General features: G+C 38.4%; 1 protein-coding gene across 1 annotated transcript in view; it reads left to right on the forward strand.

Moving 5' to 3' along the window:
• The window catches only part of GABRA4 (gamma-aminobutyric acid type A receptor subunit alpha4), a 40,757-nt gene extending 31,616 nt beyond the window's left edge, over nucleotides 1–9,141 (forward strand). The window contains exon 9 of the mRNA XM_032186556.1: nucleotides 5,650–9,141. Coding sequence (XP_032042447.1) covers nucleotides 5,650–6,183 — 534 coding nt within the window. The 3' untranslated portion in view covers nucleotides 6,184–9,141. The remainder of the gene's footprint in view (nucleotides 1–5,649) is intronic.
• The last annotated feature ends 15,743 nt before the right edge of the window (nucleotides 9,142–24,884 follow it).

Below are 24,884 nucleotides of genomic sequence, written 5' to 3' on the forward strand. Positions count from 1 at the left end.
TTGTTTAGTTATCCTATCTTTATGTCAGATAAAATGGACTTTCTGCTCTGGGACTAGCAAAAAAAGGCATCTTGCATTAGCACTCTCTACATAGGAAGAATTCATACTGAATGTGTTTTTCCCAATTTCAGTTAAGATCATTTTAAAGAAAAAAAACCCTGCAAAATAGTATGTATTGCTTAAAATTAAAGTAAGATCTCTCTGCTTTTTAATACAGTAAATATTTCAAATGTTGTTTGCAATACTGCATGTTGTTTCATTGATCATGATATAATGATCAATGGAATGGTGGGGCTTAGATTATTTTATTCCAAATCTGGTTCCATATTAATGGGGTTAATATCAAATTTGGTGGAAATCTGTTATCACCTCACATAAATTAGGATATGTCTATTATTATTTTTGGGGCAGGTAAAAACAACCAAACCCCTGAGCTAAAACAATTCTTAGCTGAAGTGCGGGGAATTACCAGTCACTTGTGTGACATGCTTTTGCACTGGTATCTTGGAAGGCTACATCTTGGCAAAAATCTGACATACTCTGCTCTAAGCTGTAAATCATATGATCACACCTCTTTGTTGCAAGATGCAGTGAGGTTTGTGCTTGATTCTTCAGTTTCAATACACAGATTACCTAAAGAATTTGGATGTTGTAGCACACCATCCAGAGAGATGGTGGGATCTTGGTCCTGTGTATCCACCTGATGCCTCAGGAGACGGAGGTCTCTGAGGGAGCAATACTGAAATCTCAAATCCAGGGTGCCAAGTCCCAGACAGATGGAGCATTATGGAAGAGGCCTTTAATTTGCATTTCTCCGGGCTTCAGATGTGTAAACTTGGGCTTCAGGAACTGCTGTTTACAACTAACCTGCTCTAGTGTTTTCAACAAATAGGGAGGCAGAGGTGTGTCCCATGTTGGAGAGCTGGAAGATATGAACAGATTGAGTTATTTCACTGCCTGACAGAATTTGAACTTCCTGTCCTGTTCCATGTCCCCCTGCCTCTCTGGTCTGAGTATGCTAACACATAGGGTGGTTGCTCCTTAAATCTCTTTATATACACTTTTTTGGACTAATTCAATATTTGTTTGGACAGAAAGGAATAGTGATTATGAATCTCTTATGAAAGATGGTATCCTCTTGGGGTAGGATACAGTAGCAAAGTACGTACCACTTCTGGCTTGCTAGTGGTTGTGAATTGTGGAGCTGGTTGGAAAAGTCAGAATGACAGGCTATTTCAAAGGAAGGGTGAGGTGTCAGTTGCCATAAGCATTAAGTTGGCCTGTTTTATAAAAAGGCAATCTTTATCAAACACACTAAGGCGGGTTTTGTATGCTGTGATACGTTGCATTTTATGAGAGCTTCCAGACTCACATTTTGTGTTCTTGAGCTACAGCATATCAAATGTCTCCCAAAAATCTCACCCAAATGTCTCTAGAAAATCAGTTCCTTTCAGAATCCAGAGTGAGAATGTAAAAAAATGTGGACTCAGTGTTTCCTGTGGAGCCCCATCTGGAGTAGCACAGCAGCTCTGTGTTGTTTGAGGATAATTGAGTGTTTGCCTGACTTGCCCTTGGAAAGGAGTCTTTCCTTTCATTTCTTGGGTTGCATTTAATTTGGCTTCCATTTGATTTTCATGTTCTATTTCTTGTTCTGATGCCTCCAAACTAAAAGCTACCAATTGGCAGTAGTTTTGTGTTTCTTACTGTTATATAAAGCAAGCAAACAAACAAAAGTAAAATATTTTTAGGAAGCAGCAAACGTTTTACATCATATATATAATTTTTGTTGTTCAGATTATTTTTATCATGATATCCTTTTACTAGGGATATGCACCATAACTGAAATATCTGTGAATGTTTTCCTTAATACAAACCAAATGTAGCATTTTAGTATGTTTTGTAATGTAGTGATTAATCTGACTTTTGCTAATGTCAATGGAATTTGGTTCTTTAAGACTTGGCTGTGGGATCAACCTTGTTTAACATTTTTGTTAGTGACCTTGGCACAAGGCATTAGTAGAATGATGAAATCTTCAGGTGATATGGGGTTGTGAGATTGTGTCAGTACACAGAAATAATAAATTAACATTGGAAGAAATGAATGATATTGATAACATTTGATAAAGGAGAACATAGGGTCACATGTATACTGTGATTGTGGGGCTGCACCAGCACAAACCAATAACAATTTTTCAACTGGAGGAAAGAAAAATGAGAGATACCTGAGAGTTTTGAAGGAGGAGAACGAGCTATTGTCATGAGGGTAGTCTTGAATAAGGCATATACAAGTAACCAGTTTGTGAAGAGAGCTGCTGGGCACTGTACTGGTAAGGCTACCCTAGGAATCAGCATGCATCCTGCTCAGCTTTGGCAGGGCACTGAGCTAGGTGCTCACCACTCACAGCTGTGCTGGTGAGAGGTGGGCAGCTTTCCCCACTGCTCCATTTTTTGCTCCATTTTTTTTTTCTTCAGTGCATGCTGATTCTGCAAATCCTACTGGGTGCAGGAGGAGCTGGAACATGCTCCCCTTAGAAAAGTCTTCAGGGGTGTGTGAGGTATTGGAGGTAAGCCTTTCCCTAGGAGTTTTTCTGTCTCCAATATTTAAGTTGCTCCCAGCACTGCTAGAGAGAACATTATTGCTTAACTAGCTGCTTCATCAATGGTCAAAGCCCCCGTCTTTCCATGTGTAATATCTCTCTCTCCACAACTTGCTTGTTCCAGTACATTTCAAGGACAAGGTTTAATTCAAGCACACGAATGCAAACTATGACATCAAACAAGAACAACTCTTTTTCAGTGATATGTTAACTGTGGAGCAAGTTAGAAATATGATTTCTAATTTCCACACTGAGCATTTGGAAGGTGATTTTCAGAGAATTAACAAGGAATGCACCCTTATTTTGTAGGCTTATTATGCAGTGCTATGTTGTGATAGCTTATGAGGTTGTCTATTCTGGTTCCACATGCACATTAGTACATCTACATGTACTTAGGCAGAAACTGGGTTTCTCTAAATGTTAGGTTCCTGAAGTACTGGAATTTTTATGTACTAGCGGCAAGAAAAAAATACTAGAATTATAAAGTTAGGCATTATGAACATTTGAAATGGTGTATATATAACTTTATTCTTGACTAAACATTTTAATGGGATGTGAGTACTGGATTCAATAGCAACCAGTCCTGTTTGGTTATTTGGATGACAGCTGGAGTAGGGGGGGAAGAGGAGGTATTATGTGTTTCTACTGATGGAAGCAAACGCCCACGTAAGAAACAGAGGTGACTACAGTGTGCAAAGGAGCCTGGCTCTTACCTGTCTGCCATAACAGTGTCTATAGTTGATGCACAGAAGGGAAGGACACTGAGATGGCTGTTGAAAACAGGTGACATATCTTGTCCAAGCTACAGAGCAGGTCTATTTCATAACCCTTGTCCCAGCCTGTGGGCTGGGAAGGGCTAAACAAAAACCAAGGATCTATGCATGGCACGTAAACTCAGCTCTTCTGAATGACTCTAGTGTCAGCCCCTCTGTAGCACAGAGCTGTTATTTTGGGCAGTGAGCATCAATCTACTTACCTTTGTAAGCCTTTGAGTGATATGCAGCACTGTGTCAGGTATTACCAAATGTATAGCAAACACTCCTGTCCTGATTGTATTTTAGAACTTAAATTTAGCAGTCTTAAAAAGCTGCTATACTATTCCTGGGTCATAGATAACCCTAGTGTGAAAGTATCCAAATTGCACACCTGTGTGTACTTCTGTGCTTCCCAAATAGTGATTCAGGCTTCTCTTTCAAACAGTACAATTAGTGTTTCTTTCAGGAAATACACGTTTCCTCTGGTGTTTATGCAGTAATTCCAGTCCTCTGCTTCTTTGGATTGCAGATGCATAAAAATAAAGAAAATCTATTGACACACTTCTATGCAGGAAGGAAAACTGTGAAACCTAAGAGCGTTTCTTTAATATATCAACCATGAGCTGGCAAATACATCAGCCGTGAACTGGCTGCTATTCATGACTGTATATGCGACAGCTTCACACAAATTGAAGCCAGCAGTATTGCCAGTGATTGATTTGTACTGAAATGAACAGAATTTGGGACCAGCATTCTGGTCATAATGGGAGTGCTGCACATGTCAAGTGATTTATTATTATCATTTTGTATTCTTTTTTTTTTTTTTTCCCCAGATATTTTTCAGCTCCTGTTTCTCTTTTCTTAAGCAAAATAGCTAAGCGCAACTGATGCAGCAGGCAGACATGTTTGTCACTCTTCTCACTGTTTAAGGCACTAATACCTTGAACAATACCCCAGTTATTCTCCGTTACTGCTCTGGCACTTGACGGAGAGAATCATTGGATGAAGGAGGGAGGAGGGATTGCTGCCCACTTTCACTCTTTGTTGTGCTGTGATCTTTGGCAGGGTTCTTTGGTATGGGGAGAAGGGAAAAGGGAAGTACTGGAGCCAAAGACACAGCAGCCTGAGGTGGTGCAGGGCAATGCTTGGGAAGAGTGTATCAAAGATGTACAAAATATGATTTCTGATGCATAACAAGGGATTGTTTAGTCCTGTCTGTATTTACACCTGCATTGCTGCTGTTGAGCATGTATACCCTGCCCATGCTTAAATCCATGTTTCATGAAAAGCAGTGGTCCTTTGTGCAAAACATATTCATATATCTAAAAAAAAAGTGCAGAGCTGGTGGTTTAAAAGAATGCTTTTCAGGTACCCTTCCTGAAGGAGCTTCAGGAGATGTTAGGCTTGTTCTTAAATACAGGAAAGAAGGACAGAGCCCAAGTCCCAGTCTCAGAAGTCAGTAAAATATTAAAACCTGCTGGATTTGCCATCTCTACATCCTTATCTGTATTTTAGTTTCTCATCTAGCCTAATAAGTACCATTTGGCTTAAATATATCTTTCAGAATGACATCCGGACTTGCCTGAAGACATCGAGTAATGGAGAATTCACCACTTTTCATAGTTAATTAAAGGAAAGGAGTAGTTGATGAAAGACTGATTTATTCACTGGTTCAGTTGCAGCTGGATAATTTATTGCCTATGGTTGATGTGAAAAAGCATTGACTTGTTGTTGTTGTTGTTTTTTTTTGTTTGTTTGTCTGTTTGTTTTTAAGGAACAAGAAAGGGGTAACTTGGTTTGGTAAATACTAGAATTTTAGTAGCATTTACTATCTAAGGAAAACTACAGTTCCTAATATATGGTAGTTACTTTTACAGAGATGAAAAGCAGAAGTAAACCATCGTGGCTGGTAAGTCAGTTCTAGAATATTTGTGTATTATCAAAGAAATAAGCAAGCATCAGACAATTTTATTTGGTGGTGAGCCTGAAAAAATCCCAACCCAAGAATGCTTAGCCTCATGTTACTAAGTTTACGTAGGTACCATAACACATGGAGTGTGCAGTGTTGGATATGTTCACCTTGGTATTACAGCCACAGGTAAAAGGAATTCTTGTTTATCACTTTATATGCTATTAAATCTATTACCATGAGCATATGGTATTTTTGTACTTCAGGATCAAGCTACTATTGATATTTGTGAGTATTATTCAGTTAATACTTGATTATAAAGTTTCCATTGCTTCTGTTTTAGTGTTTATTTTAAGATTGACTAGTATTTTTTTTTGTAACTTTGCAGAGTACAGATGCCAATTCAAATGTGAGGAAAAGAATGAATGCTACAGTACAGTCAGAAGCTGATGGTGGGAGCCGAATTGACACAAGGCACAGCTCCATCCAGACTCCCTCTGTAGCGCAGGGGTCTTCTGACATTACACCCCACTCTCTTTCTGCATCAAGTCCCAACCCTTTCACACGCATCAATGCATCAGAGACATTATCTTCTGCAAGAGCTACCCCTCCAGCTCCTCCTTCTACCCCAATTTTAACTGGATTTGTATCCCAGCATGCCACAGCTGGATCCCCTTCCATTCAGCACTTGCTTGGATCTAGACTGGAGCAGATTCAGACCACCACACCTAATACATTAGGAGCATCTGCAAAACCATCGGCTGTCACACCACCTGCTCCCCCTGCCTCCCACTCTGGCACTAGTAAGATAGACAAATATGCACGTATTTTATTTCCTGTTACCTTTGGAGCATTTAACATGGTCTACTGGGTGGTGTATCTATCCAAGGATACCATGGAAAAATCAGAAAGTCTAATGTAGTTTTGCTGCTATGTAGTAGTTCCTAAATTATACTCACATTTGATGCAGAGTTTCTTCTTTTGAAACTATTTAAAAAAGTCAATAATTATAAAAGCTGTGTGCTACTTTCCCGTTGTAAAGGCTGGAGTTATTGGGGATAATTAGTAAAGTCCTTCCAGAGTAATAGGTAACAGAATTGTCTTCCTCCCTTCAGCTAGCAGTGAACCACCAGTCTCTTCAGACAGAATGCTTGCCTTTGGGAGGAACATGCAGAGGGAACAAATCAAAGGCAGAGGTGCACAACTGTGCAGTGGAACACATCTTGACTGCTAGGAATTATGCATGCTGATTACCACAAATCCCTGAGGCACTTAGCACCGCTGTCTGGACATAACATTGCATTCTTTGAGTGCAAGGCCTATGTCCTGAATATTTTGACAGTACTTGCTAGAAAAGGACTTTGCCTGCTAGATTAAAATTGGCAGAATGGGGGAAAAATGAGCAGTGGAACGAGAGAATGGAGTCCAGCCTGGGAGAGTGCAACTCCAGAAAAGTTATGCAAAGGAGTTGTAGAGCTCCATATATTTTTACTAAACATTATTTTGCATTGCAACCTGAGAAATTCTCACTTCAAAATAGGAATGAGTGAACCTTATAAAATCTGAAATCTGATGTAATTCTCAAAATTGGAGTTTTTTGTTTGGTAAGGTGATCTTAAATGTGATTCTTCAACTTTGCTGACCAGCTTGAGTGGATTTATTCCTAAATTACATCTGTTGTGGTAGAAGGCAACCAGGCCCACAGTGTTCAACTGCTTGAATTTTGTTCTTTCCTTTGGATGCTTTTGAGTTGTTTGTTGTTTGTTTGTTTTCCATAATTTTCAGTCTGACACTTCTGATTTCCTTTGAACACATATTTCTTCCCCCTCTTTTATATAATGTTTGTTTCAAGCTAAATTTTCAACAAATTTTGAAGTAGCTTCAGAATTGAGCAAAACAAAATTTCCAGTGCTTTGATGAGCATGGCTATGGCACATCTTTGAGTGAATGCAAGACACCCTTTTCTGAAGGAACGCTGTGACATAAATAGGAAAAGAATGCTTCTAGGCGAAGCAGGGCAGAACACAATGTATATTTATGGTCAATTTGTTTCTCTTATGCATAGATAGGTGCTTTCTTTATTGGCTCAATATGCAAGCAGGCAATTACCCATTTTTATTAAAACAACAACAAAAACGTGAACAGTTTAAACGTGATAAAAATGTTATCTGCATTGTTCTTTTTACCAGAACGGGTAGAAGATATGCTGGCAATAAATCTAAACATGTTTGCAGAGATCCATCTGGCGAGGCAAATGGCTACTGTTTCTGTGCAGGCAACAAATGAAAATTCAAATTCTCAGCATACCTTTAAAGGGTCAGGAAGCAGCTGATTCTCCTTCAAGTGGGCCAATTCTTATCTTCAGTTAATTTGTGTAGCAGATTGGTAGCCCATTGTCAAAGTTTTATACTGGGGGGAAGATAAGGTGAGTGTTGTGGGGTTCTCTGCCCAAGTAGTGGTCAAGTGACTGAGAGACTGATGGAAATCACAAGCTACTGGGGTGATTGAGGTCATGTGTGAGACTGCCTTAACAGAGTTGGGACAAGAATCAGTGCACAGTGACCATATCTCTTTGCCTCTTTCTATCCAAATTTTATAACTATTTCATAGCTGTGAATCTGACCCTCTAGTTTACAGGACTTGGGAGAATATAAGAAACGTGTCTTACAGCATGTAGTACGGATCCCAGGCTCCTACTTCATGTATAGCATTAGAACGTTTATGATAGGATGCATAGGATTTGGGATGTCTTACATGACTTCATTAAGAAGTAGTAATATAAACAGTTACCTTAATCTTTTTTTTGTTTACTTAAGTGATATTCTCAAGAGGCTAGGCATGGTCCTTTCCGTTTTGTGTTTTATGTCTAGAAGAAGGTTGAGATTACAACAGTCCTTGGAAAACCATTACACATGCCATAGCGCAGAACCAGAAATGGAGCACCCATGCAAGTTGTGTAGCTGCAGTAGTTTGCATCTTTGGAGGTATCACTAGGACCTGTGACTGTTTCTTCTCTAATTAAGTCATATTATTGCAGATTGTCAGAATAGAAGATATTCTACAAGAGATTGTTTATTTTGTGAAGCAAGAAGAAACAAAACTAATCCTTTGCCAACTGCTAATCATAATTGCACAAGAGTTATATTTTTCATACTATAAAGAACAATGGTTTTGTGTGTGCTGGGAACCTAGAATTTGCTCCAGAAGTTACTGAAGTTATTCTTTGCTTTTCTCTCTGATGAAAAACATGTATATTTTCTCTCAGACAGAGCTTTAAACTATTCATGAGAAATAGCTGTCTCTTCCACCCATCCCCCTCTACTGCTCACATAATCAGCTTTTTCAGTGCATTGTTCAGTAGGATCAACACTGGTTCAGGCTATTTGACCAAGGTCAATCTAAATATGATACTTGGATTCATTTATATGTCCTGTTTCATATTGAAGACTTATAAGGAGGAAAAAAGGATTGCAAAAATTAATGGAATTCCAATTATTAATTTCTATGCTTCCATGTTAGAAGAAATTTTTAATCATATCTCAGAACAAATGTTTTTAATCTGTCAATATATTTCTGAATTACCTTCCAACACTTGCATGTTAATATTCAAAATGAGATATAAAAATTCTCATTGAGTCTAGGACTAATTTATTGTACTGTACTACATTATTGTGTTCCTGTGTATGAGGAAATTATCGTAACTAGCTTTCTGAAGTACATAAGGACAATGTAGATAGAAGGTTATTGTTAACAGTGGTTTTTTCATCATAATTAATCTCCTTTTGGAGTGATCAGAAACAGTAAACAGCCTGCAGTATACTCAGAAATACTGTCTGGTTCTGAATACTGTGTAATTTAGAAGCACAAAAAAAAAAAAAAAGCAAGGCAGTAATATGCTAAATATAGAGGGCCAAATGTTCAACACTGGTAACTAAAATCACAAGGGAGAGTGTTGCAGGTGTCATTTCAGTGACCAGATAGGTTACTAGGGATGGTTTTGAGTGAGATGAGCTTTACAAGATTTTTATTTTTTTTAATATTGGTTTTGTTGAACAACCTTTTTTTTTTTTTTTTGACAGTAGCACAGTCATTTAAAATTAACCAATTGCTTCAGATAGTCATCTTTCTAACCAGGAAAAAAAAATTGCATAGAGAGCTAAAGAACCTTACCAGGAAGCAGAGATCAATCTCCACTAACTGCTGTTTCCTCGGAGACATTGTTACCAATAGCAAAACTCCCACAGGTTTCAGTGATGCAGCCCCAACCAGTGATGCAGTCATTTGAGAAAAACGGTTGAAAACGCAGTTCAAGAAGATTGTCTTCACAGGTGTTGAAGTGTATTTCATGGTCAACTGTAAGGCCAAGTTGTGCAAGGTCAAATTTCTCTCAGCCTGCTACTAAGAATTTTCACTTAATTTTCTAAAGTGATGAAGTCAAGTAAAGAGGCAAATCCAAACCCCAGCCCTCTTAGAGCTCAGCAGCAGAACTGGAGTCTTTGTGCCTGCAGAAGGGACTTGTCTCCATCAAATGGATGTCAATGGCACATTTCTGAGGTGCTCTGGATTTCTTCTCCCATGTGTTTTTAATTTTTTTTAAAAAAAAGCAGATTTTGTAAATTAAGTCACCCAGTCTATGTCACCTTGCAATCAGGCAAGTAGAACATATGATAATTGAATCAAAGAAGCAAATAATTTAATAAGGAATGTGACTAGAGCTCTTCTATTAACAAGAGCTAAAAGTTATCGATTATAGGGAGCTCAAGCATAGTCTTGGGCATCTCATCATTTTTATGACTCAGGATGGACTTGGAAAAAAATGGGAAAACCAATTAACTATATGTAATAGGATTTAACCAATTATTTCCAGAGAAAAATGAACTAGCTATTTTTGATAAGTGCAGAATTCTTTTTCCTTCTGTTTTCTTGCATACCTCCTGTATGTCATTCTTACACAGTGCACCTTATGAGGTAGTGAAGTTACATGTATGTTGTCAGAACATCGGAATATACAGTGTATATCCCTTGTGCTGTTGGAAGTGAAGGGGTAGGCTAAAACAGAAGAAAAGAGCACACACACAGGTTGTGTAAGAGACATGCTGGCCACCTGAGACACTTTCTTGTAGATACTTCAGGAGATTCTCTAGGAGAATTTTAGTGTGAGAAGCTGGAGCATGGTTTCTTCTGTAGCACAGTCTCCCGCCAAATCCCAATAGCTTTAAATGAAAAGCTGTTGTATGGCTAATAAAGTTATAAATTACAATACAGACAGCTGAAAAACACTGCTTTTGGATTTGTTTAATTCTAAAGTTAAAATCATGGATTAAAAAAAATGGCAAATGCATTGTTGAGAAAGCTAGGTGACATATAGCATTTAATGATGACATGGATAAAGCCAAAGATGATCAGAGTTTTAGAAGTATTAGAGAACAGCAGAGATGTGTGGCAGTAAGTTTGCATGAGGTCAGTGGAAAGTGGAGGATGGGATGCACTTCTATGGATGGTCTGACAAACATAAATCAGTACATTAAAAAGTTGGAGGAGCAGAATTGTGTAAATAAAACTCAGTGCAAAAAAACAGATGGTTCAGTGGAAGGGAAATCAGGCCTACTGGTTCTCTTGGAAGGAAAGTGCATCATTTTGGAAGAGTCTGATACACACTAATTTTTATAGTCTTCATTTGTAGGTCTCTACTTAGAAACAAGTTGTAGTTTTTTTTGGAGAATATGAGTGTGGTTGTTCAGTTTCAGCATGTTCTGAGTACATCAGATTTTGAAAGTAAATTTTTGGCACATTCTAAGCAAGTGTGAGTAGTGAGAAGTACAGAGCATTCGGAAAAACTCTCTCTTTGCTAATGTTAATTATTGTGTTCTTAACTGGAGGGAATGAAAAAGCAATTATTGTAAGATCGATGGAACTTGTAAACCATACTTTATTTTCATGTGGATTTGAAAATGTGGTAGGTATCCTTTTCAGAACTGATTAGTTTTACCCTCTAGTCCATAACTTAATGCATCTACAGATCTCCTTCACACTTCCTTATTGTTTTTTATATTATTTCAAGAGAAAGAGCTTACTTCAAAGCAAACCAGTTACTATCCACTGCAGCTCACTATGTTTTCTGGTCATAATTCTATTTTCTTTCCTTCTTTCCTGAGAAATCGTCATGTCATCTTTAAAATAAAAATAACAGAGAAGAAAAAAAAAAAAAAGCCTTGGAGACTCCCTTTTTAGAAAAAGCATCCAAACTCCCAACAGCTATAAAATGATCTCTTTAAATAGTAGCATAATTTCAGTATTTAAAAATACTAATGTGATCACAGCCTGGATACATATATATAAAAACATTCAAATAATATGAATTCTCTGAATTGTAACGGAAGCAGGCTCAAGATACGCTTGCAAGCAGGCTTATTTTGAAAGAGTACCTTTCTGGATGCAAAGCACCATGTGAGGTAAGGAATTATTATTATTATTATCTTCATATCTGTATTTTCAAGGGAAAATATCCTGATGGGGAAAAAAAAAAATTGTACTACTGAATTAACCCTTAACTGGAACAGAGATCTGAGTTGCTCTTGTCGTTGTTGATCTACTTCACCGTTTACAGTCTGTTTTAGTGAATGCTGTATCCACATAGATGGTTGGTTGGCATAAAATAAGCATTTAAAGAAATAATCTTTATATGGGAATATGTTTTACTCCTTCGAAAACTCTTATCTGGAGATTGGGAGAAGAAGCATGTGACTGTATGAAGCACTCACCTGGACTTGTGAGTTCAATGCATTGCAAAATTAAGTACTGATTTGTCTTGCCTTGTCATCTTGTGCTGGTGGCTCATCTCCATGGTAAGTAAAGATGCACAAGTATGGAGAACCAGACATGTTGAACTCAAGAACACGTACAAGTGTGTCATTAAGTGCTTTCAAAGCACTTTAATAGTGTTTTTTTGAACCTCCTCACTATACAGTAACTTCACAGTCCATTTTACAGTTGCAAGCTTGAAAATTTCCCTGCTAGACTTCATTAGGTCATCAAATAAGTAATATACATCATAACATACTTTAAGTAAATCAGGTTTTCTGTATGTACATTCATTTAATTTTTATTAATTTAAGACCACACTTTCTAGCACCAGACTGCTGATGGAGATTTAAGGAGTTTTGGATAACCAGGGTTCCTGTAGAATTACGTTAAGGCAGCCTTTTATAACGTAGAAGGATGCCTTTGCAGATCAACGCCTGTAGCAAATTCATGGTGGAGACGAATCCACTGCTGCTTAATCCAGGTCTTGAGTACATGAGTCATATTTGAAGGGATCATGGATGGGAGCTAGCTTATGTGCTACTAGCCTCTGAAGCAGTCTGCACCAGACAGACAACGTTATTACATTATTACTCTACCACAAAACTAACTGTGCTCCTACCTTCTTGCTGTCTGCTTTGTGTGGTAAGAAGTACTGGTGTGGTCATGGTGAGCTGGTTGAAATAGCTTGTCTAGCTAAAAGCAAGTTTGTCTTTTTTTTTTTTTGTCTTTTGTCTGAGTTAGCAGGCAGCTGAATCAGTTCTCTGATCTGGATCACTGTGTTAGTTCTGGTACAAAGGAGGTGGTGAGAAGGCTGGGATTATGTTTTGGGGTGGATTAAAGTTATTGTGAAACCACAGCTATAGGATTCTTCCCCTGCCTCCTCTGGCATTAAAGCAGAGGCTCACAGCCTTCCTTGAACCTTAGGTACCCTATGTGGTCATTTTTTTCTTCTACAAAGGCAATTTTGTCAATTGCATCAATTATAAATAATGGACAAAAAATACATGAAGGTCAGAATTTATGAAAGATCTTGAGTCAAGTCACAGAGAGAGAAAAGGAAGAGAAGGGAAAATATCAGCAAGGATGAAAAATTTAGTTTCTTGCTACCAAGCAGTTATTTTAAGATATGTCCTATTAGAGGTACTAGAGCAGCATCTGGCAGGAAACAGCCTAGAAATAATTATTTCTTCATTATAAATAAAATGAGAAAGTAATAAAGAAAACAAGTTGCTAATGTTTTCCTAGAAACGTTTATGTTCCATTGAAGTTGTTTTCATTAAAAAGTGTATGTTCATAGCCAGGAAGAATTAAGAGGCAGAATAGTAAAAGAAAAAGATTGAGTTTTATTAAAGCACTTTGAAACTTCTAGTGTTTAACTTGATTTGTTTAAGAGACCAAATAGAGAGATTCCTGCCTCTGTTTTAACTCAATTATAGAAGGAGGGGGAAAAATCAGAACAAAAGCTTTCATTACAGTGACAGCCAGTTTTTGGAAGTGTCACCTTCCTACAAAATCTAAAGACTTTGTGTACCTAAATTCATGGGACGCTTTATTGTGCTGAGCATTTCTGATAATCTGGTCAGTACTACAGCTTGTGGGCTGTGGCTGCATTTAAAGTAGTTGGAAAATGTACATCCAAAACCTTGGCACATGTATAGCATGGATCCTATGAAAGGAAAAGATGAGTTTGTAACCCATCGTTTGGCTGCTTGAGAGCTCTGATGTTGCTGATGTGGGGAAAGGTAGGAACCTATGGTCAGAAAAGGGATGAAGGAGAATGAGACTGCCTCTTTCAGAGATGATGCAGATCTTATGCTGGCTTAAGCCACTTATGAAAATGCCCCCTAAACTCCTTCCCAAGTGGGAAGCTTAGGCATAGGCTGAGTGTAATGTGGAAGTCAACACTAACTGCAAATCCTGCCTGCAGAACAGCATCCTTAGTCTGTCCTAAGGTTTCTGATGCTGTGGCTGGAAGGCTAGAAGGATTTGAGCTATAGCAGTGACTGCCAGCTGGGATGCATCCATCCTGCTGTGCCTCCAAACCATACCGTGATGTATCAGGGCCCTCAGAGTAATGGCGGCAGGATGGAAAATGCTCTCTTGGAGTACCCAATAGGGCAGACTGGAGGTGAACATCTCTCATCTTTCAGCTCAGCACAGCTGATACTGGCTGTAACAGCACTGAACATCCCAGAGGAGGATCAAGGTGTCCTGCACTTGTCTTCTCCTTACACATCTGCTAAATGCTCTGATATGGAGAGTAGTGGGGCTGACATGAAAATGGGCTTGCTTAGTGCAGCTGCTTGGTACATATCCATGGTTTCTGTAGTTGTTTTCCTAGTCCTGCAGTGGTTTAGGGAAAAAAAAATAAAAAAAAATGTCCAGCTGTACAAGCTCTGCTCCTGAAGCCCATTCTAGCAGCACATGGGCTTCCTCAAAAGCAAAATAGCATCTCCATTTTTTAAAGACATAGTTGTTTTGCCCCTATCAGTTGTCCTATAGCTTAAGCATTGCAAAAGTTGCTTTCTTTTTGACTCTTACTTCTTTTAAATTCCCTATTATGCTGTGTATTTGTGAAGAAAATAACTGAGCTGACTCTCCCCTGCTGTCCCGCTGCTGTCTTATTTATATTGTTAAAAAATAAGTTTCTTCACTGCACACATGGAGATCACGGGCTGTTTTGCAAATTTGGGGAAGGCAGCAAACACAGCCAGTAATTGCTTTACTGAGTGGGGACTGGGGTCTAATAGGCCTGAACTTAATCCTAGTAAAACGGTCTGTTCAGCAGGAGAAGGTATCCCTGTGCTGGGGAAGAACAGCTGAGCCTAGAGACTGTTAGACATTTTGCTGAGGTAGGGTATGAGAGTTGAGGCTTAAGAGCTGCTTGTTAGCTATTTTAAAACTTCCTATGTACAGTCTCTAAACCCATGCTTCAGCATGTCCTGCTCCTTTTTGCACTGTTTTGGTTCCTTCCAGACCTTTCCCTGGCTTTGCTCCCTTGCCCAGTGGATGAGCAGGGGACCAGTAGCTGTTGGGATGCTCCAGGACACTGGAGGGCCACGAGCCCGGGGACGGAGAGCTGTGGGGTTTTTTTTTGGGAGGGGGGAAGTGGTGCCTTGAAGACTCCTCCCCCTAGCTGCTAAAATTGGTTCATCTAATAAGCAATGTGGGGCCACACTTTCTCCTGCATTCTCAAATCATGGTGGCCAGTGGGGCAGGCTGGGAGGTGTTAATTTCTGTGCTGGTAAATAATTCAAAATGTAATGGCTGTACCAGCTGAGGAACCAAAAGAAAAGGGGAATTTCTACTGTGGCTACAGCAGGTGCTATAGCTGTCTGTCATTTTTAAGTTGAGAAAAAAAAAAAAAAAAAAAGCTAATATTTACTGGTATTTTAATTAACTGTAAACTTTTCCTGTGGAGCCCCGTCCATTGTAACAAAAGCATTTGCATTTAATCTTAGACCATTGTAAGAAATATTCCCAGTGAAAGATATGAAGCTTTTTGAAGTATTTTAATCTTTGTTTTCTGTAAAAGCTGTGGCATGCAGAAAATACCCTCTAAAGCAGCATAGTAGAGATGCTTCTTTAACACCCTCTTAGGGAAGACCCAAATCCCCTAACTTTTCTTTCAATAATTTATTACTTCTGCAATATGTGACTGTCCTAGATGCATGTTGCAAGAGTTTGTGCCATGCCAAATTCTGATGTGTATCCCTTTGTATTGACCCATACCTGGGGAAAACCAGAAAGGAAATCAAAACAAGGGAAACCTTGGAGTTGAGTTCTTTTACATCATTCTTTGTGCACATTTTTGTTGCATGGAACAATGTGGCTGGAAGATTGGAAGAATCAGAGGTTAACTAAATTATTTGAATGCATATATTTAATGCTGGTCACCTGACTATACTAAAAAAAAACTAAAAAGGTGGTTTGATAGCTGTCAACTTGTTTTGCTATTGTGCAGCTTAACTGTTACCTTCCTGTATAATGAACATCTATGTATTTGGAAAATAAATCCATCTTGCAAGAAAGATTGTGCAAAAATTGTTCCTATTATACTCCAGTGTATATTGCTGATGTCAAATAAAATACAATTGTGAGAGTTCTTAAACAGTTGTCTTTCTAATTGTGGCCTGCAGCAGGAAGAGGAAAAAACATATCAAACTTCTTTGGTACAGATCCTCCCGCAGCTAGTGCTGGGATATTGATGTTAGTTAATGTGTCAGTCTACCTAATGGACAGATAAAGGGATGGGTTTCATCAGTAATAGGATGAACGATAATTTGTTGTATAATTTCTTAGGATGGCACACCAATTTACTGATGTATTGTTGTCAATGTGTCCCACCAGGTTAATCAGCTGAGAGGTAAACAAATTACCTTGCCTCTCACAGCAACAGAAACAAATAACACTCATGGTAGTGGTGCCCTCTTTCTCTCTCCTTTCTTTCTGTGAGGTGCTCTAACAGTTCTTACTCCTTGTCTTACCTGCCAGCAGTCCAGTGGTCAGCTGCTCTGCTTCATTAAACGACCTAAAGTGATTTTTCTAATATTTTGTGCTTGGGCCTGATACAGCTCCCATGCATCAGAAGGCAGACGTAGACTTGCAGAAACTGTGTTTCAGTGAGGGTTGAAAAATACCTAGCAATAAATATGTGTAGGGAGAAAGATGTATGGAGAAATCATTTCAGTATGTGCAGTGGCCTGTGCAGGGCAGGGAGTGGGGCACCCTTATTTCTTTTGCTTAAGGGTGGTCAGGAACATCAAATCTTTTTTTGCAGGCTGAGATGAGAGCTGTCAGAATGGCTTACAGTGCTGCAAAGTGCTGTAATTGCTGCTTGCTTCAGGGACAGATTTTGACACCAAGAAATCTGCTGTGTTTGACAACCACAGTTATTTCTTAGATTTGGGAGATTCTGCGTCTCTTTCTCCTGGCTTCTGTGGGTGTACTTTTTAAGCCTGATGCACAAACTTGTTGTTTGGGCTGCTGCTGCTGTTTAATGCTATATGGCATGATGCTACCCCACATCACATGTTTTATTAATGGTACTTGTATTGATTTGGCAGGTGATTCTGCTGTCAGGCTGCTTGTAAGGCATGTTTGGCATCCCAGTTGCTGTTGGCTTCAGAGGGTGATGGGATCAGATCTTATGCAAGTCAGAGCTCTGTCTCCTGGCAGTGTAAAAGGAATTCAGTATGCAGCCTGAAAGCAATTGGGAACTTTTCTCTGGGCTGGTGTAAAGCACCTCCTAAATTCATTATTCACAGCTGTGAATGCCTTAGTGTGCAGGGCTTGAGTGTGATTCATGTTTCTTGAGAGCACTGGGGTCCATTCCTGGTAGGCAGGAGCGTGAAACTTCTAAGTTTCTTGGTCTGGTTTGAAGAAGGAAATTGAGCCTGGGTTTGTTATGTGAGTGGTCTGTCTACAGGCCTGTGAAAAACCTTATTCTGAGCTGGAAGTGGGTGCTCTCAATTCCCATTAAAATGTTCTGCTTTTGTACATAGAACCCAATCCTTCTCATAAAGGAAAAACCACAGTTTGGGACTTAGTTGGGGGAGTCAGGCTCTATCTTTTTTCCTGCTGCTCTTCTCTGCTCTTTTCCTCCTTCCTTTCTGCAGGGCTTGGTCTCACAGATGTGTTCTGGGATGCTTTGTTGGAACAGTCCTGAAGAAGTGTAAGTATGCCATTAACATAATAAAAGCCCTGGTCTCAGATCTTGAATATCACTGTTCATCTACTGAGCAAACTCTGACCTGGAATATAAAAGTAAAACCAGCTCAGCATGTTAGCTCATGTGAGATGATGAGAGTAAAGTTGTCCAAGATACCAACCAGGCAACAGCTGCAGATATAAGTGAACAAACGCCTGGGAATAGGGCAGATGTGACCCACGTGGCTTTTCATAGCTTACATGAGAAAGAGACAGAGAGATAGGCAGTTGTACTCACATCAACGAAGGGAGAGAGCACAGCTGATTGAGGCTGGAGGTAAAGGTCGGGAGAGAGTGAAGGGGGCCATCCTAGTGTGAGAGCAGGAAGGAACTGGTTGCGGATGGATGTTATCAGGTGATGAAAACAAGAGCTGATGTGGTAAAGCCAGCAAGATTTAGAGAAATTGTTTAATAATATTAAATGAAACATTATAAGGTTCACTTCATTGGAAAGTGAGGCTGAAGGGTAGCCTTTAAGAAGAGCAGAGGACTTGCCTGTGTTGCTGAGCTGGCTTTAATGCTGACGAAAGCCTTTGGACTGGAATTACACCACTGCCCTGGGGGATGTTTTGAAAGAAATCTCTCTGGAAAACCAGCAGGCATAAAACTGCTGGAACAAGATGCCAAAGGCATTCTAAGATGGGAAATGTATCCAAGCTTATTCTGTGGTATTTATTTAAATTTTGGCTATGTTTCCTATATGACATTTTCTGCTTGGTCTGTGGAGATTTTTACTTTCTGAGCTGAGAAAATTTCACTTCTAACTACAGAAAATTCATTAAAAATGTATTGAAGTATTCTCTTTTTCAGATGACAAGAAGCTGAATAAAGAGAGCTCCTCACTCTGAAGTGTCATGCACAACATTAAGAGAGCATGCCAAAACAGCACGAACAACTTGGTTCTTCCCAGTGTTGTACCTACTTTCCCACCCCCCTTCTTTTTTTTGTCTTCCTTTAACTGATTGCAGACTGAGGTACTTCTTATGTCCTTTTCTTTGTAGGCTAATGGTTAGAGATCTTGTCCATAAAAGACCTTCTCCTGCCCAGTTTACAACTTGCATATTACTGCATGTTCCCAGATTCCATGGAGTAACTAACCATAACCACTACTCCGTTACAGCAAAGAAGAAGCTCATGGCGTTCCTTGAAGCATACTGGAATGTGTTTTGCTTTAGGAGTTTATCCTGGATCATGAATGAGCAAAGATGTGTGATTCAAATACACTTTTCATAGTGTTTCTGGGTCCCTTGTTTGAGGAACACACACACACAGGGAGCCAGGAACCAGGTAGCATTGTAGGAGTCTGTACCTAAAGTCCCTATGTATATTGCTGGATTCAGCCCTCAATGCTGTTAAGATAGCAGCTGATAAAAGCAGCTTATGGCCTGTTTCAATATGAGAAGTAGACTGAAATCAACTGAAAAGATAACCTTCAGGGTTAAGCTTTACGTGGGTTGTATAGACATAGAACCAGATATAAGAGCACTATCTTTCCCCCCATAGTAATAATAATCATAGTAATGAATAATTTTTGCTACTGAATTACAGCATTCTTTATTACTATTATTATTATTTTTACCATGCAATTGACTTTGATTTCTTTATTTAATCACCTTAGTTTTTTTTGTTTTGTTTTTGTTTTATGGAAATCAAGTACATCTGTAAGACAGTTTGGGCTGGAAGTTGTGCTTGTGGTTTCTCTAAATTTTCAGCACTTCTAAACTTCATTGCACCTTTGTTATGTGATTCATTGTGGGCTATGAAGCAGTGCGGTGCCTTGGAGATGATGTATGTAGGCTCTTGTTGGTATGTGGGATTCCTTGGGGCTGCAGAAGCAGGACCCTGATCAGCACATAGGAGGATGTCTGATTCCATGCTCTCCATGTGGCTCCCAGCCTCTTTAAGCACTCTGTTGTCTGTGAGTTTCTCCTTCTGGAATTAGCCCTAAAACCCCTTTTTAGTATGCTTTAACTTCAGCATGTAAGATTGAAATAAATATCACTTTCACAGAGCAAATCTGATAACTTTTATCTGTGAATTTGAGAAAAGACCATAACTGTTCATAAATGTAGATTTGCGAGTAAGGAAATGGCATGTCTGCTCCACTTCTCTAACTATAAGCCTCTTATTCTGTGTTTTCAAGAGCCTGGGATCCTATCAGCATCTTCAGCTTTGATAAGGTGCCTCCTCCCATGCTTTCCGAAGGTTGTTACAGTACTGACTGCTTTTGAAGGCATGTAGCTCTGATTGGAGGGACTTGGCCAAGGGAAGGAGTAAAGGAAAACACCGGGCCTTCTGCTGATATAATACCTGAAGCCATGCAGAAGGTATGAGTGTTTCAGAGCCATCTTTGTGGCAGTGGCTGAGTTTCACAGGTACAGGCAAACTTTCAGGAGCAAGTGGCTTTAGTGAATTATCTGTTAATTTATTTTATTTTTATTTTTATTTTTATTTTTTATTTTTAAGTTGCTGTCAGGCTATACAATAGAAACTGTGACACTGAAAGATTTTGTGCATCTTGAAAACCTAATTCCTGACAGAAATACTCAGCTGAGAAACATAGGGATGCAGCTTTTTAGAAAAAGTAAATTCCTACCATTTAATGTGTAAACCCAAATTCCCAGTGTTCTTAATGGATTTTACTTATTCTTAAATTATAATTTTCATTCACTTGACTTTTATCTAGTCTTCCTGTAGTAAAATGGATTGATTGCACCCTAGACAGTTAGATCCTTTGCTCTTTTATTATCTGCTAAAAGTTCAGTAAATATTGTCCTTTTACTCAGCCTATTATAAGGGATTTAATATCATTGGAACAGGCAGCTACATAATAATATCCACTTAACTAGATTAGCTAAGTTGTCAGTATTGATGCTTCTGAATATGTTTACCTATTGTTTGTTTTCAGTGTTATAAACTTGCGACCACTTGCAGATCACTGTATCTGATAGATTTTTTTTTTTTAAAGTGTGCTTCATCTTGCCCTTTTTTTATAGGTTGTTGTCAATGAGCTGCACTCTAAAATATGAGTTATTAGACTTCTTTGTGTCACTGACAAATAAAAATCACATGAGCATAAATGGCCAACTTGCTATTGCAGGTGGTGATGGAGAGAGAAATTGATTAGCAGATTATGAAATCTGGGTGACATCTTTCTGTTGAGAAAGGCTTGGAAACAGCTAGTCTTAATGTATTGTCCAAATTTCTCTCCAGGTCATCTGTGGGCAAAGCCTAGTAATTAGGTACATCAAAACTTAGACATGAAAATTTGTGTTGACATTCTGTATCAACATCTTAAACGCTTAGCCAGCAAGTACTTGCTGTATTTACTGAAGTGCTTGGTGGGAGTGGAAAAACAATGGGCTTATATAAATGCTTTCAGGAAGAGGAGAGATCTGCTTTTGTCAGAGACAAAACTGCAGGAGCTGTGCTGGAAATATGAGACCAACACAATTTGCTGAACAAATGCACTTTGGCAACATTAGTTTTGGTGTCACTAATTTTATGTCTTTTTTTCTCACAAGTATGTTGTGGAATATAGGTCTTGCTAAAATGGTTAAATTATGGATGTGAAGACTTGCACTGAACTCCAAACAAGATCCTTGGTTAGGTATCTAGCCTCTGTCCCAGCCTATGCTGTGGTCTGGTTGTTTGATCAGATGGGCAGAAATGTCCTGTGGCAGTGATAGGTTGCAGGTGCTCAAAGCAAGAGCTGTGGGAATGAGTCTGAGTGCTCCCTTGGGTGAAATGGCCTTGTTTCATGCAGCATGATTTATTGTTACTTTGTTCACATGAAAGTCAAATTCATTGAGTAAATTATCTCATATTATGTGAGCATATCTTACTTCCATTATCATAAGATCAGGGTGTGTTAAATTGAGCAAATCAACCAAATCTTTACTTAATCATGCGCTTAATTTGGTGTCATGGATCTTCCGCAAGAGTATTTGTTATGTCCTTGCAAATGCATTGCTGTCGCATTTCTATAGTAGATCTTTCCTTTTCTCAATATTCAGTTAATACACATTACATTAATGTCTTTAAATTAGGTACATTCACAAGGAGTTAATTCAGGCTACAAATAGATTTGTATCATATTATTAACATGTTTGTTTAAAGATTTTCTAGGGAAACTTGTATAGAATAAAACACTTCATGGGAGTCATGAAGAAATGAGAAAATTACAGAAGATATTTGTGCTGGAGCTACTGAAAAGTGAGGTGCAGATTCCCACAATGGGCAAAGTACAAAAAGTACAGTAGTACAAGGCCAAGAGGTTTAATCTCAAAGACCTCCAACTTTTTTTGCTGTTAGCCTTTGTTCCAAGTATTCTTTCTGTTTCTTTCCTTCTCTGCTTTTCAATTCCTTCTTTCTTTTGTCCAATGTTCCTCACAGATCTCTCTTCATAACTGATTCCCTCAACTAACCTAATAATTGACTCCAATGGGACTTGAGGGTGTGTTCAAGTGCTCTCCTGAAGAAGGATGCTCTAGTTAATCAGGACTGAAATTGTCTGTGAAGTAAATAACATTTATGAAGAGTTTTCAGAGTTACGAATAAATTCAAGAACATTTTTTTATGTTGATTTTGTCACAAATGACTTCATTCATAAATTGTTCAGGCAGCTAGATAAACCTTTCTCAGTTACTTGGTGTGCAAGAGAAAAAAACGACTTACATATTCACTTGGGAGCTTTTGTTGGCAGCCTCCAGTACAGTAGTTACACTTTGTAGTCCAGTGTTTGGACAGCAAATCAAAGGCATAGTTTTGTTTCCTTCTTGATTTTGTTTCTTCCTGATTACATCTGTACTAAAAATTTAATGCCTGACCTAGTTTCTGAACTGGTTTTGGCTCAGACCAGTTAGCCAGGTGGTTCCAAAACACAATCTGGGAGTTAATGATAGAAGCTTTCTCAATACAGTGCCTTCTTTCACTGGAAGGCAAGAGACATTTATGGTGTTACTCAGTCTCAGCAACAGGCAAAAGTCCTGGGCAGGTTTAGCCCAGTAGCATAGGTGCACCAGGCTGCAGCAGGGCACAGAAGACTCCTCATGTTCCTTAATTAAAGGACAGTAATTTTACCTAGTCATTAAGGGGGTAAAAGCAGCAAAGGAGCTTCTTTGAATTGAACTGTGAATGTATGGAGGGATTATGCAAACTGTGTTTGTTGAAAGGAGACTTTTTAAAAAGCAGTTATGTAGGACTATCCCACAGAAGTATAATAATTCTAGCTGAAGGTCAAATTTAACTACTATTAATGACGTAGGGTGACTTTAATAACTGTATTTCAATATGAAATGACGTGTATTAATGCAGTTTGGTCTTTTGCAAATGTATTTTTTTGTCTAGGAAATAACCGTAAGGCATTCCTCAGTAAAGCCATTTAGCATCTCAGGCATCACATATAAATGATCTTGCTGGTACCATCACATGTGATCTTCACAGCCTGTGATCACATCCAAGTGGTAGCATACAAATAAATCCCCTCAGACATAGCTCAAATTATTCCACCAGGACTGAGATAAAGTGATAGCTCCATGAATCATCACCCACATGGCTGAAGCATATGTATTCTGGATATAATCTGCTCTCAGTCTTTCAGATCTGACAGCAAACAGTCAATCCTTCTGGCCCCTGTGTGCAGGTGACTGATATCACTGTCTTCTTGCAGATCTTTTTGCAGGTCTCTTGAGTCCTTGTTATTGTCATTAAATGTAAGGGAACCACTGGAGTTTGCATCTGGGATGTTTCATAGAGCTTGTTTTGACCAAGAAAGATGGTATCAAAATGAAATTATTACAGATTATAATGTTTATTATAATGTTTATATAATGTCCATTATAATGTTTAGGTTTCTTCTGCATTAAAGAAATTTACCTAGAAACAGAAGACACTGAAAAATAAATCTGAAATAGTTAAGTTTATATATCATCAAAACCAAAGTTTTCAAATTTTCTGTGAGATAAAAAAAAAAGGAGTTTTGTCCAGTTCTGGTAGAAAAAGATTGATAAAAGCCACTCGGTAGGGAAGTGCACGCCATGTTTTAATTAATTCTAGTTACATGTTCTAATGAAAGAATTTCAAGTGAAGGGTTGCATCACCTTGCAGACTCACATTTTTAGTATTGACAATGGAAAAAGTGGTGGAGAAAGATAACATTCAAAATGTAGTAAAAGGAAGATGCCTGAATTAAGCACAATTGTTCTACTCCATTGACCATTTGCACAAGTCTTTGGACTGCACTACAGAGACAATACGGCTCTGTATCCTGCCCACCTTGAGGTGGGAAGAGATCAGGAGAGATCAGGTAAACAAAAATGATTCCTGATAAGGTTATACCCCGAAGAAGAGCTTCAGCTTGAGTAATGGTGTTTTCTTCCTTTCCGGTAGATAGCCATGGACTAGAGTTGTTGTTACTTTGTTTAAAGTCAAGGAATGGGATTGTGTAAACCAGTATCATCTGTATGTTTTTTGTTGCTTGTAATGTACTGATTATTATTATTTTTTTAATAGTTGAATGGCTATGGCTGGTATTGAGCAGAACTGAACCAAAGTTTAGGCATGTAAACCTGGATTTTAAAGAGGAAAATATATCTTATATGCTTGGCTGAGTCAGAACCTCAGATAAATTTGGAAATAAACCCATAAAAACAATATATAATTACAGATCAATTGCCAGAGTTTTGAACTCCCTGATACCTGATACTGTTCAATATAATGACAGTGATATTTCTGGCAAATTTTCTGACTAATTCCACAGAAGTATCAGATGTGAACTTTTTTTTTTTTTTTTTTTTTTTTTTTTTTTTTTTTTTTTTTCCTTAGGAAGAATTCTGTATTTTGTAGTTCTGGACTTCTGAATAGATCCAACATATCCAGCATGCAGCATGCTTGGTACTGCAGGTATGAATACCTGTTATTAGTAATAAACAAAAATTTTACAATGGAAAATGTCTTGAAAGAAGTAAGGAATATAAATATCTAATGGCATTCTGGATAAAGAATTTCATTCTTAGGTGAAGCTGGAAAAAAATTAATCAGCTTTAATGACAAATTAGCAATGGAGAAATAACATATCTTGGAAAGTCAATTTTTTAGAGCATTTTCTAT

This window comes from Aythya fuligula, chromosome 4 (assembly GCF_009819795.1).
Source record: "Aythya fuligula isolate bAytFul2 chromosome 4, bAytFul2.pri, whole genome shotgun sequence".
Classification (NCBI taxonomy): Eukaryota; Metazoa; Chordata; class Aves; order Anseriformes; family Anatidae; genus Aythya; species Aythya fuligula.